The sequence below is a fragment of the Dipodomys merriami genome, unplaced genomic scaffold (assembly GCF_024711535.1).
Source record: "Dipodomys merriami isolate MVZ:Mamm:240054 unplaced genomic scaffold, mDipMer1.0.p SCAF_20, whole genome shotgun sequence".
Lineage (NCBI taxonomy): Eukaryota > Metazoa > Chordata > Mammalia > Rodentia > Heteromyidae > Dipodomys > Dipodomys merriami.
In genome coordinates, this window is record NW_027203382.1 from 20,869,871 (window position 1) to 20,884,226 (window position 14,356).

The 14,356-nt window shown below is 37.5% G+C and overlaps 1 protein-coding gene across 2 annotated transcripts in view; it reads right to left on the minus strand.

Annotated features, from left to right (window-relative positions):
* The window catches only part of Rasgrf2 (Ras protein specific guanine nucleotide releasing factor 2), a 216,077-nt gene that overhangs the window by 128,932 nt on the left and 72,789 nt on the right, over positions 1 to 14,356 (minus strand). For both annotated transcript variants that reach the window (XM_070031169.1, XM_070031170.1), the window contains exon 2: positions 14,003 to 14,109. In XM_070031169.1, the coding sequence (XP_069887270.1) occupies positions 14,003 to 14,109 (107 nt within the window). The remainder of the gene's footprint in view (positions 1 to 14,002; positions 14,110 to 14,356) is intronic.

Here is a 14,356-nt window from a genome sequence, read left to right on the forward strand (position 1 = left end):
TACTTTGAAATAATTTTGTGATACTTAGAATGAAAGTCTTGAGACAATTCTAAAAATTGCAATTTTAATTCAATAACACCCTCAGCATTTACATCATGTGTGCTATTAGCATTAGAGAAGAACATTGCATCTGCTATATTTTTAAGTCATTTGCTCCAAATTACTTGAAGAGCATAGAAAGAAGAGCTATGTAAGTATAAGTGAAAGGAGGAGAAAGAAGAAAAAAGGAAAGCAAATCTTCATTAAAAGATTTTGTAGAAAACTCTAAAGGAGTAAATAATAATAAAGCTTTAGAAAAGTTATTCTATATTTCTGTCTTTCACATCTATTTTCTTAGTAATATGTTAAATTAGGTTTCACAGTGGTATTTAATTTTCTTTTTGAAATAAAAGAAGCATAAGCTCAATACAGGATGCAGGATTGAGTTCATGTAGACACATACTGATACCTGCCCACTTCATCTCTGAAGTCCCACTGATATGCTCAGAAAATTGTTTTCTGTTTAAAAAACAAAACCTTAATGGCCTTATGAAATAGCAAAATATGTCATCAAAAGGAAAACTAAGCAGAATCAGTTCAATGGAAAGACTGGAAACCAGAGTTGCAAAGCCCTGCAGGAATCTGACTTTCACCAAGTGTGCTCCAAGAAGCACCAAACTCAGAATCAACCATTGCAAAGAATGGGACTTGCCTGGGCCACAGACAAGAGCTTACAGAAGAGCATCCAGAAGTTTGGCTCCTCCTACATGCCCCCAAAATAAAGAAATAAAAGAGAAATGGTATCCCCTCTGTACATCACCTTTATAATAATTTTTAAAAAGAAATAAAGCATACAGTTGGCAATGGTGGCATGTCCTAGATCTGCTCTCTGTAGAAAATGGGGCCACCTTCCTAACAAAGGTTCTTAATGAGGGAGATAGACTTAGAGAGAACAGAGCTGAGGTTTACTCCTGGCACCACTGTTGATCCAAGGAAGAACTAAAAAAGGAAAGGAATCAAGAGTGCCTAGGAGTGAAATATATTGGGTTACTTGTCTATTGTGAAACAGATTACCTCAAGTCAGAGGTTTAAAAAATAGATGTTTATTATAAAAGTGCCGGTGGCACTTCCAAGCTTAGTTCACAAGAAGATGCTGGCTTCCATCTCACTTTCCTTCCCTTCCTCTCTTGTTGATCTGCTTGGAAGGCAGACAGCTTCCCAGCTGTGAGTTTCTCTATTCAGACTTCCATGGTAAATAGAAACTGAGACAGGCCTCTCACCAAAAACCATTGAAGAACTCAATTCTGTACATCAACCCTTAAGGAATGAATTTGGCCAACCACCTTATAAGTAACGTTGGAAGCAGATCCTCTCCATCTGAGCGTTTGGCTGAGATCACAGACCTAGTCAATGCCATGACTGTACATTGTAAGAAACTTTTGGACACAGGCACCCAGCTAAGCTAGGCCTGGAGTCCTGACCTACAGAAATTGTCAGGGTGTGATTAGATGTTTATTTGCCAAATGTTGGAGGGCAAATTGTTAACTAGCAACAGGTAACAATTATAGCCCAAGTGAACAAACAGAAGACGCTATAGGAAACAAGAATCAATCATACAGCAGAGATTATTACCTTCAGAGAGATAGGAATGGATATTAGAGGCATAAAGCAAAAGGAATCTGTTGTGGAAAAGAAGCAACCAGATAATAATGAGAGGTATTGGAGACAAAATAAATGCCAATGAAAATTTTATAGGTCAGTGGATTCACTAACAAATAAGGCAAATGTGGCTAAAATCTAAGCTAGATGATCAGAAAGAAAGAGAGAAAATAAAAGGCTATCAACAAGAAATAAAATTGAGGAGTGAATATTCAGTTTTTCTATGATTAGCCATTCTTTGTAGGACCAAATACCTACATTAATTCTTTGGTATATAATATTGGTATAGCCACTATTTTTTATTTTTATCTATTAACATATTAATTGTATACATTATTGATGCACAGCATGATATTTCAATACAGGCATACATCACATGCTGACTGAATCTGTATAATTAGTGCTTCCCTTCCTTATTGCTTCTTTGAGTTTGGAGCCTCTGAGTAGCTTTCTTCTAGGTCTTCATAAAATATAAAATAGGTTATTATGAGCTATAGGCATCCCACTGTGCTGTGGAATACCACAGTTTATTCCTTCCATCTATCTGTGCTTTGGCACCTACCCCACTTACTAGTTTTTAATTTTCAGATTCATCTATGGCAAAGCACAGAGACTTAATTGAATTTAGAGAACAGAATATAAATGCTTTAAAATGTGCAAAGTGAGAATAAATAATAAAAGTAATAAACATCAAGAGTATATGAGACCTTAAAATGTCTTCATTTATTTATCATATCTTTCCTAGCAGAGCACTAACACATTACTGCTTGAAGTTTATAAATCAATAGAGATTTAATTATATTATTTTAGGACATAAAGTCAAATAAGTTAAGTGTCAAAAATATGTAAATACCAAATCAGAAGGAGAAAAAGATAGGACATAAGAGGATTGTATTCAAACTTTCTATTACTTAAAGTCAATCACAAACACAAAGTATACACAGAACATATCAAGCTTCAGCAACCAATAAAAACAATTTATCAAATGAAATATAGAATTATCCTCTGATCCAGTGACACAACTTTTATGCATCTATCCAGAATACTACAAATCAGGATACAGTAAAGACACCTGTACATCTATTCACGATACCCAGGTTATAGAAACAGCCCAGATTCCCTACAATGGATGAGTGGACCAAGGAAATGTGGTATAGGTATACAATAAAAGTTTACTCATCTACTAGAATGAATAATAGTATGTTATTTACAGGGAAATGGATGCACCTAGAGAAAACTAGGCTAAGTGAAGTTAGGCTCAGAGAGACAAATGGCACATTTTCTTTCACATGTAGAAGCTAGATCTAAAATACAAATGTGCATAATAACATATAGAGAGCTCTATGTATTTACCCACAAACAAACTGACTAAAGAATGATATACTTAGGGGAAGATTCCAAAAGGTGTAACTCCTCTGAACAACTAATGAACTGTTATCAAAATGAATACCAGGAAGTAGAAATATGTTTTGGGGAGAGAGGACACATGAATGGAGGAAAGAAGCGTGAACAGAGGAAGGTTATTTTAGTCAATGTACATTATGTAAACATTAACTACATAACTTGAGGGTAGGGGCGGAAGGAGAAATAATGGAGGAGAAAAACAGAAGGGGTGACACTGATCAAGAAGCATTGTACCCATAACCTGACTAATGGAATTGTAACTTTTTTGTACAACTACTTAAGATTTTAGAAAGTTATGAGTTAATTGAAAAAGGTCATCATTTCATATATCAATAAAAATTTGTAATGCAAATTTTTTTTCAAAATTTGCTTAACTTTATTTTTAACCAGTCCTGGGGCTTGAACTCAGGACCTAGGTGTTGTCTTTTGAGCCTCTTCGTGCTCAAGGCTAGCTCCCTAGGACTTGAGCCACAGTGCCATTTCTGGCTGTTTTAAGTAGTTTATTTTGGAGATAAGAGTCTCCCAGGTAGAACAACAAGGGAAGGGGTAAAAATGCTCAACAAAAAAAAATGTACTCATTACCTTACTCATATAACTGTAACCCCTCTGTATAGCATCTTTACAAGAAAATAAAATTTAAAAATTTTTAAAGCGTCTCCCAGGGACTTTTCTGCCTGGGCTGGCTTCAAATTTTGATTCTCAAATCTCAGCCTCCTACGTGGCTAGGATAACAGGCATGAGCCATGGGCACCTGGCTGCTTAAGGTTTTTGTTGTTGTTGTTTGTTTGTTTGTTTTTATTGGTTGTGGGGCCTGAACTCTGGGTCTGGGCGCTGTCCCTCAGCTCTTCAGCTCAAGGCTGGTGCTCTACCACTGGAGCCATAGCACCACTTCTGTCTTTTTCTGCCTATGTGGTGCTGAGGAATCAAACCCAGGGCCTCATGTATACAAGGCAAGTACTCTATCACTGAGCTACTTCCCAGCCCTGGTTAAGATTTTTAGCAACACTAACACTCAGGACTTAAGAAGGTGTTGTGAATTGAGTGATGTCACATGGTGGTTATAGAGTATGACTTTCTGAACGTCACAAGATGATCACAAGATGCATCAAGACAGACTTAAAGTCTGGCTTAATTTCTAATTTTACTTCTAATAATATAAAGCCAAGAAAAATAACCAAGGGGCTTGCACAAAAATATATAAAGAAACATGGTGTTTAGTCACTAAGAGATGATTGAGATAATCTAAATAAGCATATATCATATGGAAGTATCAAAATAATGAATCATTTGTCTGAAATGATAACAGAGTACTTAAAATTAAGGTTTTGTTTTGTCTTAGTTTGGCTTCTTGAAACAGAGTCTTGCTAAGTAGCTCAGGCAGGTCATGAACTCATATCTCTTCTGTTGTTAGAAGCCTGGGACCCTATGCCTCATTCAAAATTATTATCTTTTAAAATGGTAAATAAAGCAGTATACCTAAGACCTATGTATGAATGAGCAGAAAAAGAGCAAGATGAATATTATGTGTGCAGCACAGGGAGAAAGATTTATACATAGGCATTCCAAGTAAAAGACATATCCTCTAGCTGGAATCATTATAGGTGGAATTACTTCTTGAGTTACTTCTTTTGCACTTTTCTATATTTTCCAAGATCTCCATGACATTAAGGTAGGGAAGAAACATATAAAATTCTAAGTAGTTATTTATTCCATACATTAATTATATAAGTAAGAATCCTAAAATATGGAATAAGTTGATTTCCTTGTTTGCATAGTCCTATGAATCTAAACTGATACTTTGGTTCATATTTATTGAGTGTGGTGTGTTTCCTATCCAGGAACTGTTTTCTCTCATATATGGAACCCAGAAATAATTTATAAATATATAAGTAAACACTTCAAGTATCCATAAGTGAAATATGGTAGATTCAGGGAAGAACTCCAATAATGTAATTCCTTAGAAAGGCTAACTCATAGTCCAACAAAATAAATAGCAGGAAATGGGTACTAGAAAGGGGGTGGGGTCAAAAGGGTGGGGTAGATCAATGGAGAGGGAAAAAAGGGAAATGTACTCATAAAATTCAATGCATATCCTACAAAACAAAGAAAATTGAGGAAATGGGTGGCTTGGGAAAGATGGGGGAAAACGATGAAAGGGATGACAGTGATCAAGATTCAGTGCTTTTATAAACTGCTTTGTTGAATAGCAACTCCTTTGTACAACTACTTAAAGATAATTTTACAAAACAAATCAGTAAATTCAAAAATAAGCATAAGTATATTCTCGTGGAGCTTATTTGGTGGTAGGAAGAGAAAGAGAAAATTAACAAGAAATATCCTTCATAGCCATATCCTCCTACTGTGCATTCTGTTATTCTTTTATTCTTTCTCTCTCCCTCCCTCCCTTACTCCTTCCCTTTTAACTCTCTCTTCCCCATCCCACTGGTTCTAGAGATTGAACTCAGGACTTAGCATTGTCTCCGAGTTTTTGTGCTCAAGGCTACTGCTCTGTCATTTGGGCCACAGATCCACTTCTAGATTTTCAGTGGTTAATTGGTGATAGAAGTCTTATAGACTTTCCTGCCCAGGCTGGCTGTGAACCACAGTCCTTAGATCTTAGTCCCTTAGGTAGCTAAGATTACAAGTGTGAGCCACAGTGCCATCTCCTACTCTATATTCTACTCTTCTTTAATGCTAATCACTAGGTAAAAATAGCACCTATTTTTCTTATGAATTAATTAATTATGCATGTTTAGTGTTCCTTCAATATTTTCTGAGCATTAGTATTTCTGGTCAAGTATATTTTCAATGTTTAACAAAGTCCAATCTAAAATTTCCATTTATATATATATATATATATATTGCTCAAGTTTAACAAAGTCCAATCTGTTTTTACAGTTATTGATTTATTTATCTGTCTATCTATCTATTTATTTATTTTGTGTGTATCAGTCATGGGGCTTGAACTCTGGGCATAGGTGCTGTCCCTCAGATCGTCAGCTCAATCTACCACTTGAGTCACAGTGCCACTTCTGGTTTTCTGAGTGGTTTATTAGAGATAAGAGTCTCACGGACTTTCCTGCCTAGGTTGGCCTTGAACCATGATCCTCAGATCTCAGCCTCCTGAGCAGTTAGGATTACAAGCGTAAGCGACCGGTGCCCAGCTCCATCTCCATCTATTTATCAACTGATTGTTTTAAAACCTCCAATGAAAAGGAGAAGGAGGTGAAAGAAGAAGAGGAAAAGTGCAGAAAAAAAGAGGAGAAAGTGAAGAGGAGAGAAGGTGGTTTCCCACTGCCAAGGGCAATAATAAAATCAAACCACATAAATCAACAAAATGAAGGCAAAACTCAAAATCCATCTGCTGAGTACGTACAGGGCAAGACTGGGATATCCATGGGAATAAAACAGTTGCTGTGTAATCTTTATAATCAACGCCAAACCACAGCATTCCATGTAGGCAAAAAGTGAACATTCAAATGAAATTCTGAAATGTTCGGGGAAGAGACAAAGTGTGAAATTACAGCCCTTAATTATTTTAGTAGAAGGACAAGAAGTTATATTAATTTAATAAGAAGTTGTTAAATAACCCAGAATCTCATCACTGTTATTTTTATTAAAGATATATTTAGGGCCGGGCGCTGGTGACTCATGCCTGTAATCCTAGCTACTCAGGAGGCTGAGAGCTGAGGATCGTGGTTCAAAGCTAGCCCGGGCAGGAAAGTTGGTGAAACTCTTATCTCCAATAAACCACTCAAAAACTGGAAGTGGCACTGTGGCTCAAGCGGTAGAGCACTTGCCTTGAGCTGAAGAGTGCAGGGACAGCGCCCAAGCCCAGAGTTCAAGCCCCATGACCGACAAAAAAAAAAAAAAAAGACATATTTAGGAAGTGAACTAAAGCCAAAATCCAAGAGGAAAGTTCATATTGAAAAAAAAAGTCACTGGAGAAAAATGCCAACTCCGAATTTAGGTTATGCATAATTTTATTGAGAAAACAATCCAAACAATCCATCATCAGCATTCCTCATGTTGAGAGAACTATAGCACCTTGGAGAATGGAAAGAATGCAGTCCTGGGCGGTAGCAGTCCAGTGCCTACCTATGCAGCCTTCCCACAGTGGTAGTAGCGGCCTTATGAAAGCAGGACCAGGCCTCTACTATAGTCTGGATCTTGATGTCCCTCAGAGGTCCAACTATTAAAAGCTTGGTTCTCCAAATGGTGCTATTGGGCAGTGGTGAAATCCTTAAGAGTTGAGGCCTTTAAGCCCTTGAGTGCCTCAGGAGGGTTTTCAGACCTTAGCTCCCTCCTCACTCTATTTTTCACCTGGTCATGATATTGCTCCACTATGACATGGAGCAAAAATGCTTCCGCCGTGATGTGCTGCTGCCCCACAGGCCCAAAGCAACAGGGCCAACCAATCATGTTTCATCAACATCTGAAACCAAGAATCAAAAAATATTTTTTTCTTTCTAAGTTATTGTCTCAAGAATTTTTATGATGACATAAAGCTGACTCATAAACCTTCTTAGCTCTGCTCTTGGCCACTTGGCATTACTATACTATCTTTTATATTCCCTGGCTCCTAAATCCTCTCACATCAATATCTCCACTTCATTGGCTAGTCAATATTTTATATACCCCATTAGCAAGGGGAACTGGCACTATCAACCCCAACAATCTGTCTCTCTAACAGAGAGGCTCTCCTCTCTTGAGCTTTCCTCTTTTAAGTCATTGAAAGTCAAATGTTTCAGTGAAGAGAACTAAACGTGGGACCAATGCAAAGACTAAACCCTCTTTTCTAAGCATTTCTCCATCTATCTAGTTCACACAATTACAGCTCATTATTTAAACATCTGACTAACTTTGGGATGTGTAGAAAGTTGTCAATAATCCTTTCCAAAACACATGCCAATACTTTAAAAACACAAAATTTTCTTACAAGGAAATATAATGTGTCAAAATGGTAAGATGACTACCATTTTGGAGTCAAACTGGTAGTAACTCTAATTCTTAAAATGAACATACTTTAGAATTTACCTTCTACTATGAACACTCTATGCAAAACAAACATAAAGAAAGAAAACAAACAAATTGCCACTGAGGATTCTCACAATGCTGTAACAAGGTAACGTGGCCTAGTCACCAGAAAAGACAATTTGGTAATTCTGAAAAGAGTTAAACACTGAGTAACCACATGATGTGGCCTCATACTCCTAGGTATGTTCCCAAAAGAATTGAAAGAATTTCTTCTCCCAGGAACTTGTACACAAATAGTTATTAACAACACAAGGTGGCAATAAGCCCAATAATCATCAACTGACCAATGGATAAATAATATATATGTAGTATATCCATGCAGTAGAAGCTAATTCGGTCATGGTACATGAACAAGCCTTGAAAATATTGTGTTAAATAAAAGAAGCTAGAAGCAATGTCTGTATAATTCTATGTATATGAAATTGCTAGAATGGATGAAATCTAAAGGAAGTGAATTAATGGTGGGCTAGGGGTATTGACAACTAGGAATAACTGCTGGTAGGTGTTGAGTGTCCTTTTTGTTGCTAGAAAGGTTCTCAAATTAATGGTGATAGCTATGCAACCAGAAAAAATGACTGAATTATTTGCTCTAAAATGATGTTTTATGATATGTGAAGTATAACACAAAAAATAAAAAAAATCAAATGTAATGGAACAATTTCTCCCCCAAAGCAGGCTATTTAGATTGCATCATAATTTTAAAACTTTCTGTCCAAAAAATCCAAAGTTACAATTATGAGACAACAAATATTGTAAATGATTTACAACAAACATAAAATATACATCATCTATGCTCATGCAAAGAGCTCATTTAAAAAAAAACAAAAAAGAGAAACACATCAATAGAAAATATGAAGAAAGGATAGAAAGGGCAATTCGTAGAGGACACAGATGAATAATAATGAGAGGAAAACGGTCAGTCTTACCATGGAAATGCTCATTACACAAGGTATCATTTTTAGCTATTGATATAAGAAAGACTTTTAAAAGAAGTTTCCATCTTTCTCCTGCCCTAGTGAAGAGGACTAAATTGGCACACACATTTCTGAAAAGCAATTGGGAATGATGCCAGGAGCAGGGAAGAAGATATGAGTAGTGAGCAATTTATCTGAAGAAATTCAGGCTGACAGAAAAATAGTCACATAAATAAATAAATAAATGCAAAATCCTCTTGGTTGCATTAAGAGAATGAGGTGGTTGCAATGGGGGCTCACATAAGGGAATGATCAGTGCAAAGAGAGGAAAGGATTCAGGAAAGATAATGCAGATGAGTAGAAACTCTGTCCTGAAAGACAAATTGGTATAAATCAGTCTGGAAGAAATTCTCATTTGTAATTGCAATGTTTGGAGCCTAGGACCCAAAAGGAGGTGGCATGAGAAGTTCCCAGAAGTCAGTATAGTTTAGGAGAAGCCTTCATTTGGACTAGCTCCCTGTACCCCAGAACTCACAGAGGGCCTAGTCTTTAAGATCAGTTCAGAGAAGGAACATTTTCTTTTCTTAAAATAACATAGCAGACTATGGTACAATTCTTTCTTGATTCGCATACTGTGTAAATTTTTCATATTGTTTAAATTTTTCAACAATAGAAGTAAAACAATAAAATAGCCAAAATCATTAAAGAACCCTGGAGTTAGTTCTCTCAGCAGATGAGATCCGTGTAGAAAAGATACACTAGTAACCATGTGGAGGAGAGATAGAGATCAGGAAAAAAAGGTGGCAAAGTGGCTTAGCTATAAACCACTGTTGACATCCTGGGCTATGGCAACTGCCCCAGACATAGAGAGCAATGGAGATCAGTGATGCTGCACGGGTGGAATTCACATCAGTGATGCTGTACAGGTAGAGTCCATTGAATGTGAATAGTGAGGATAGCAAGTGGAGGTGACATACTGCTGTCTTGAGTGACTGAGTTACTCAAGATAGGAGATCATCTAGATAGAAAGAAAGGCACAAGGAACCACTTGGATAAAAATAATGAGCTTGGTTTAAAACTTGTAAGGATCTAGTAACTCTGAGAACTCAATGGAAAGTTATATGTAGATAGCTCACTATAAAAAAGTACGTTTGTAAGTTTCTGCATATAATGGAGGTAGTGTGTCTTTGTGGACTGCCAAAGTCCAGATCCTTTGAGTTCTTTGCTTAGGTCAGAATAGGAAGAATCCTAGTAAATGTTGGCCTGGACCTTCTTCCCAACCTAGACTATTTTCCTCCTGCTGGGGCTCTGCCTGAATGCATTCCAGAAGATGAAACCCAAAGGGATGTCTTTTTTAGCCAAGAAGCCCTAAAGATCCACAACTAATTGGAACCAAGTTTTAAGATATATCCCTGTGTTTAAAACTAATAACCATGATGGTCACTTATAGCTAAGAAAACAACAAAAAATCAAGTATTTGGAATGTCCATAGTTCTATACTCAAGTAGCAAACCATACATGAAATACTCCTAGACCTGAATATAATTTAAATGCTGTGGTGCCATCTCACCCCACCAAAACCAAACTGGGGTTTTAATAATCTATTATCTTATTATTGTTGTTGTTATTATTAATAGTCCTATTGCCATGGCGTGTGTAGAATGATAGCTTAAATCTGTTGGCAATATTCTAGAATTGTATCCACAGACTGTGGGCAAAACTTTAAATCAAGTTTCCTGGGCCAAATCAAAGCTTCAGTGTGAAGAATGCTAGTTCCAGTAAGAATCTTTTTTTCTGGACCACATCTAAAGAAGGAAATGTGCAACAGACACCCCAGAAAAGTGTCCAAAAGATTTTATGAAAACAAACTATGCCAACAAGACTCTGCTCTGGTGCAAAAGCCAGTACGGCAGTGTGAATTTCAGTGTGACAGTGTGATTTTTCATGGAGCATATGTAGGCTGGTGTGGAAGAGCCATTTCAGGAAAAGAGAAGAGATCCAGAGAGTAAGTTCCAAGAAGCTGCTAATTCTGTGTAGTACCTGCAGGAAGATTTGTAGCTCAGAGAAAAACCATCTCATGTTAGTTATCAAGAGGACAGACATTTGTAAAAAGAGATCAGTATATCCATAACTGTTGAATATTTAAAATTTTTCTATTTAAAAATCTGCAAATTAGCCATTGCCAGTGGTTCACACCTGTTATCCTAGCTACTCAGGGGGCTGAGATCTGAGAATCACCAACCAGGGAAGGAAAGTCTGTGAGATTCTTATCTTCAATTAATCAACACAAAAACTAAAAGTGGAGCTGTGGCTCAGGTGGTAGAGTGCTAGTCTTGAGCACAAAAGCTCAGGGACAGCGCTCAGGCTCTGAGTTCAAGCTGTCCTCTGAGGGTGAAATGTTTAGGCAAACTAAATCTAGTTAATGAATTGGGTTATAGTGACATAATGTCAAGCAAAAATGGCTGCTGAGACTTTCTCTGAATCAGATTCATTAACTTCTTGATTTTGTTGACACATGAACAAAATGAGCATGTATTTCAGAGATCCATTATTGTCCTTCCTGATTTAGGAAACAAAGATTTCAGAAGCATCTCAATGCAAAAAAAATCAACTATAAGAATTGTAAGTATAAAGCAAGCAGATTAAAAGGAGTTATCAAAAAGCCCAGTTGTAAGCCTCAAGTCAAACTAAAAACAAGCCTAACAAACCAAAATTCCAAGGCATCAAGAAAAAGGATCAATTCCTAACCAAATCTTCTAGTTCAAAAGAGAAAAAAAGAGTTTTCATAGTTCTGAACCAATTCACTGGTTTCTAAAGTCACTCTTCTGACATAATTATGTGTGTCCTGGTTTTCATCACTTGCCAAATAAAATCAGTAGATGACGATGTCCATGTGTATGACATGATGTTTGCATGATATTAAAAAAAAGACCTGTAACTTGCCATCCATCTTTAAAGAAATACAGTGTTTGGGTCACCAAGATATTTGCTTTATAAAAGCTATTTATGTTGCTGGTATTATCTGCTCTTCTAGAATGAAAAAACCAGGCAGATATACATGACTTAATAATGGACTTCATTTTAGGCAAAAACACATGCTTAGAATTATGGGCTTCTTCAATTAGAAAGGAATGCAAATAGCCACAAAGACTGGGACTACAAATGACCCCCAGGGCTCTACCTTGCCAGCTTGATGCATTGCTCACCTTTGAAGACTTGACCTTCTTTCTCTAGCAAGTCATTCCATATTAGGCTTACCTCTGGAGCAAAACTCTCAGATAGAGAGCACCCACAGCAAAGGCACTGGGCAGGGTGCCTTGGTATATTATGCCAGTGAGCTGAGGACCTGTGCAGAAAGCAGCATTTGAGTGCATCTCAGAGCAATCCTTTGTAGGAAAGCAAGAAAAGAAACTGAAATGTTTTGTAAGCCGTATGTTTTACTCTCAACCCTGACCTCACATTAGTCACTTTCATCTTTGAACAGAATAAGAAAAAAAAATGTGGCAGACTAAAGAGAAAAAGAGAGACAAGTACAACAGTTTGGAGCATTGGCAAAAGGGTCTGAAGTCTGACAGTCCTGCACTGGAATTCCAGCTCTTCAGCTTAACAATTTCATGTCTGAAGTGAGAGAAAAGAAAGGAGGAGATGAAAGATCTTCAAGTAAAAAAAAGTCTCAGCTGGGCGCCGGTGGCTCACGCCTGTAATCCTAGCTACTCTGGAGGCTGAGATCTGAGGATCACGGTTCAAAGCCAGCCCAGGCAGAAAAGGCTCTGAGATTCTTCTCTCCAATAAACCACTCAGAAAACCAGAAGTGGCACTGTGGCTCAAGTGGTAGAGTGCTTGCTCAGCTTGAGCTTAAGAGCTGAGGGATGGCCCCCAGGCCCAGAGTTCAAGCCCCATGACCGACCAAAAAAAAAAAAAAATCTCAAGGATTCAAATAGTCTATACTCACTAAGAGCAAATTTTTCTATTCTTTCTATAATCAATCTGGAAACATTTCCTGATTACTTAGTATATCCTTAGCGATGCACTTCGCTCAGAAAGAAAATTGCCCAATCTTCCTTTTCATCCTCAAGGAGCATAGAATCTCCCTCTGGAAACAGCAATCACACATGAACTATACAAAAATAACCTGAATTGCTAAGCATCCATATACAGTTCAAGACATATGTGTAGTATTTAGAGAGGAAGCTGAGGAGAGCTGACCTGTCACAGGGATCCCAGGGGTACATGGTAAAGAGGTGAGTGGGTATATAGAAAAGGAGAGCTGGTCTCTGCCCAAAAAGGAAACATGCCATGGCCAAGTTTTTCCCTGAAATACATGGGAAATGGGCAAGACAAGAGAGCAAGAATTTGTGAACTAACAACAGCCTGTAGTGAGGGAAGGATGGGCAAAGGCAGAGAGCACGGGAACCATTGGGAAGGAGGATGCACTGGATTCAGGAACTGAACAGAGGAAAGAGAAGGGTTAGGTTTCTAACCCCACTGAAGACCTATGAGTCCCTTTTCATCTCCATGTTATTCCACGGCAAGGAGTAAAATCACGCTCTTCTATTTCCTTAGGGATGCTATTGCCTTTTTCTATAACTGGACTACATGATGCACAGTTTAGAAAAAGTAGGCTCATCTGAGTTCGTAGCTCACCTCAAGCAAGCCAACTAACCTTCCAGGCCTGTTTCCTTATCTGGTAGATTGTTGGTGGAGTGAGTCATATATTGAATAAATTTCTTAGTTAGGAAGCACTTAAAATAGTGTATGTCATTTAGGAAGAATCCCTAAGTGTCTACTACTAGTAGTAGTTATTAATATTATTATTATCACTGCTATATCTATTACTTTTCATCTTTAGCTAGAATATGCCAACAGAAATAATTACCTTACAGATGACTATATTGGAGATACTAAGGAAAAGGCCATCTTAGCAGTTCTTCCCAAACTACTGCCAATAGTGATAACCCCAAAGCAAGACCCAGGCAATCAAGTGTCACTGGGAAGATTTGTGCCCACACCTAGCTTGGTGAATGGCCTCCATCCACTCTTTGCCGTCCTGCTCCTCCTCACAGCGCAGCTCCAGTGGTTTCTGACCTTCGTGTCCGAAAAGGACAGTAAAATAATACTGGAAAGAAAAACAAACATTAAAAAGTTTAGTTTTATTTTCCTGTGTAAAAGCATAGTAACAGAGTAGTTACCACCAACAAGTATATGTGACAAAATCCAAACAACATTATATATGGTGTATTTCCAAATGTAATGTCACTCCTCTCCAGTTAGCATAGAAATGGCATGTGGAAGATAGCATAGACTGCATCGTAACCTCCCTCAGTAACCATCAACCCACAATGCTACTGTGCTGCATAATTTTA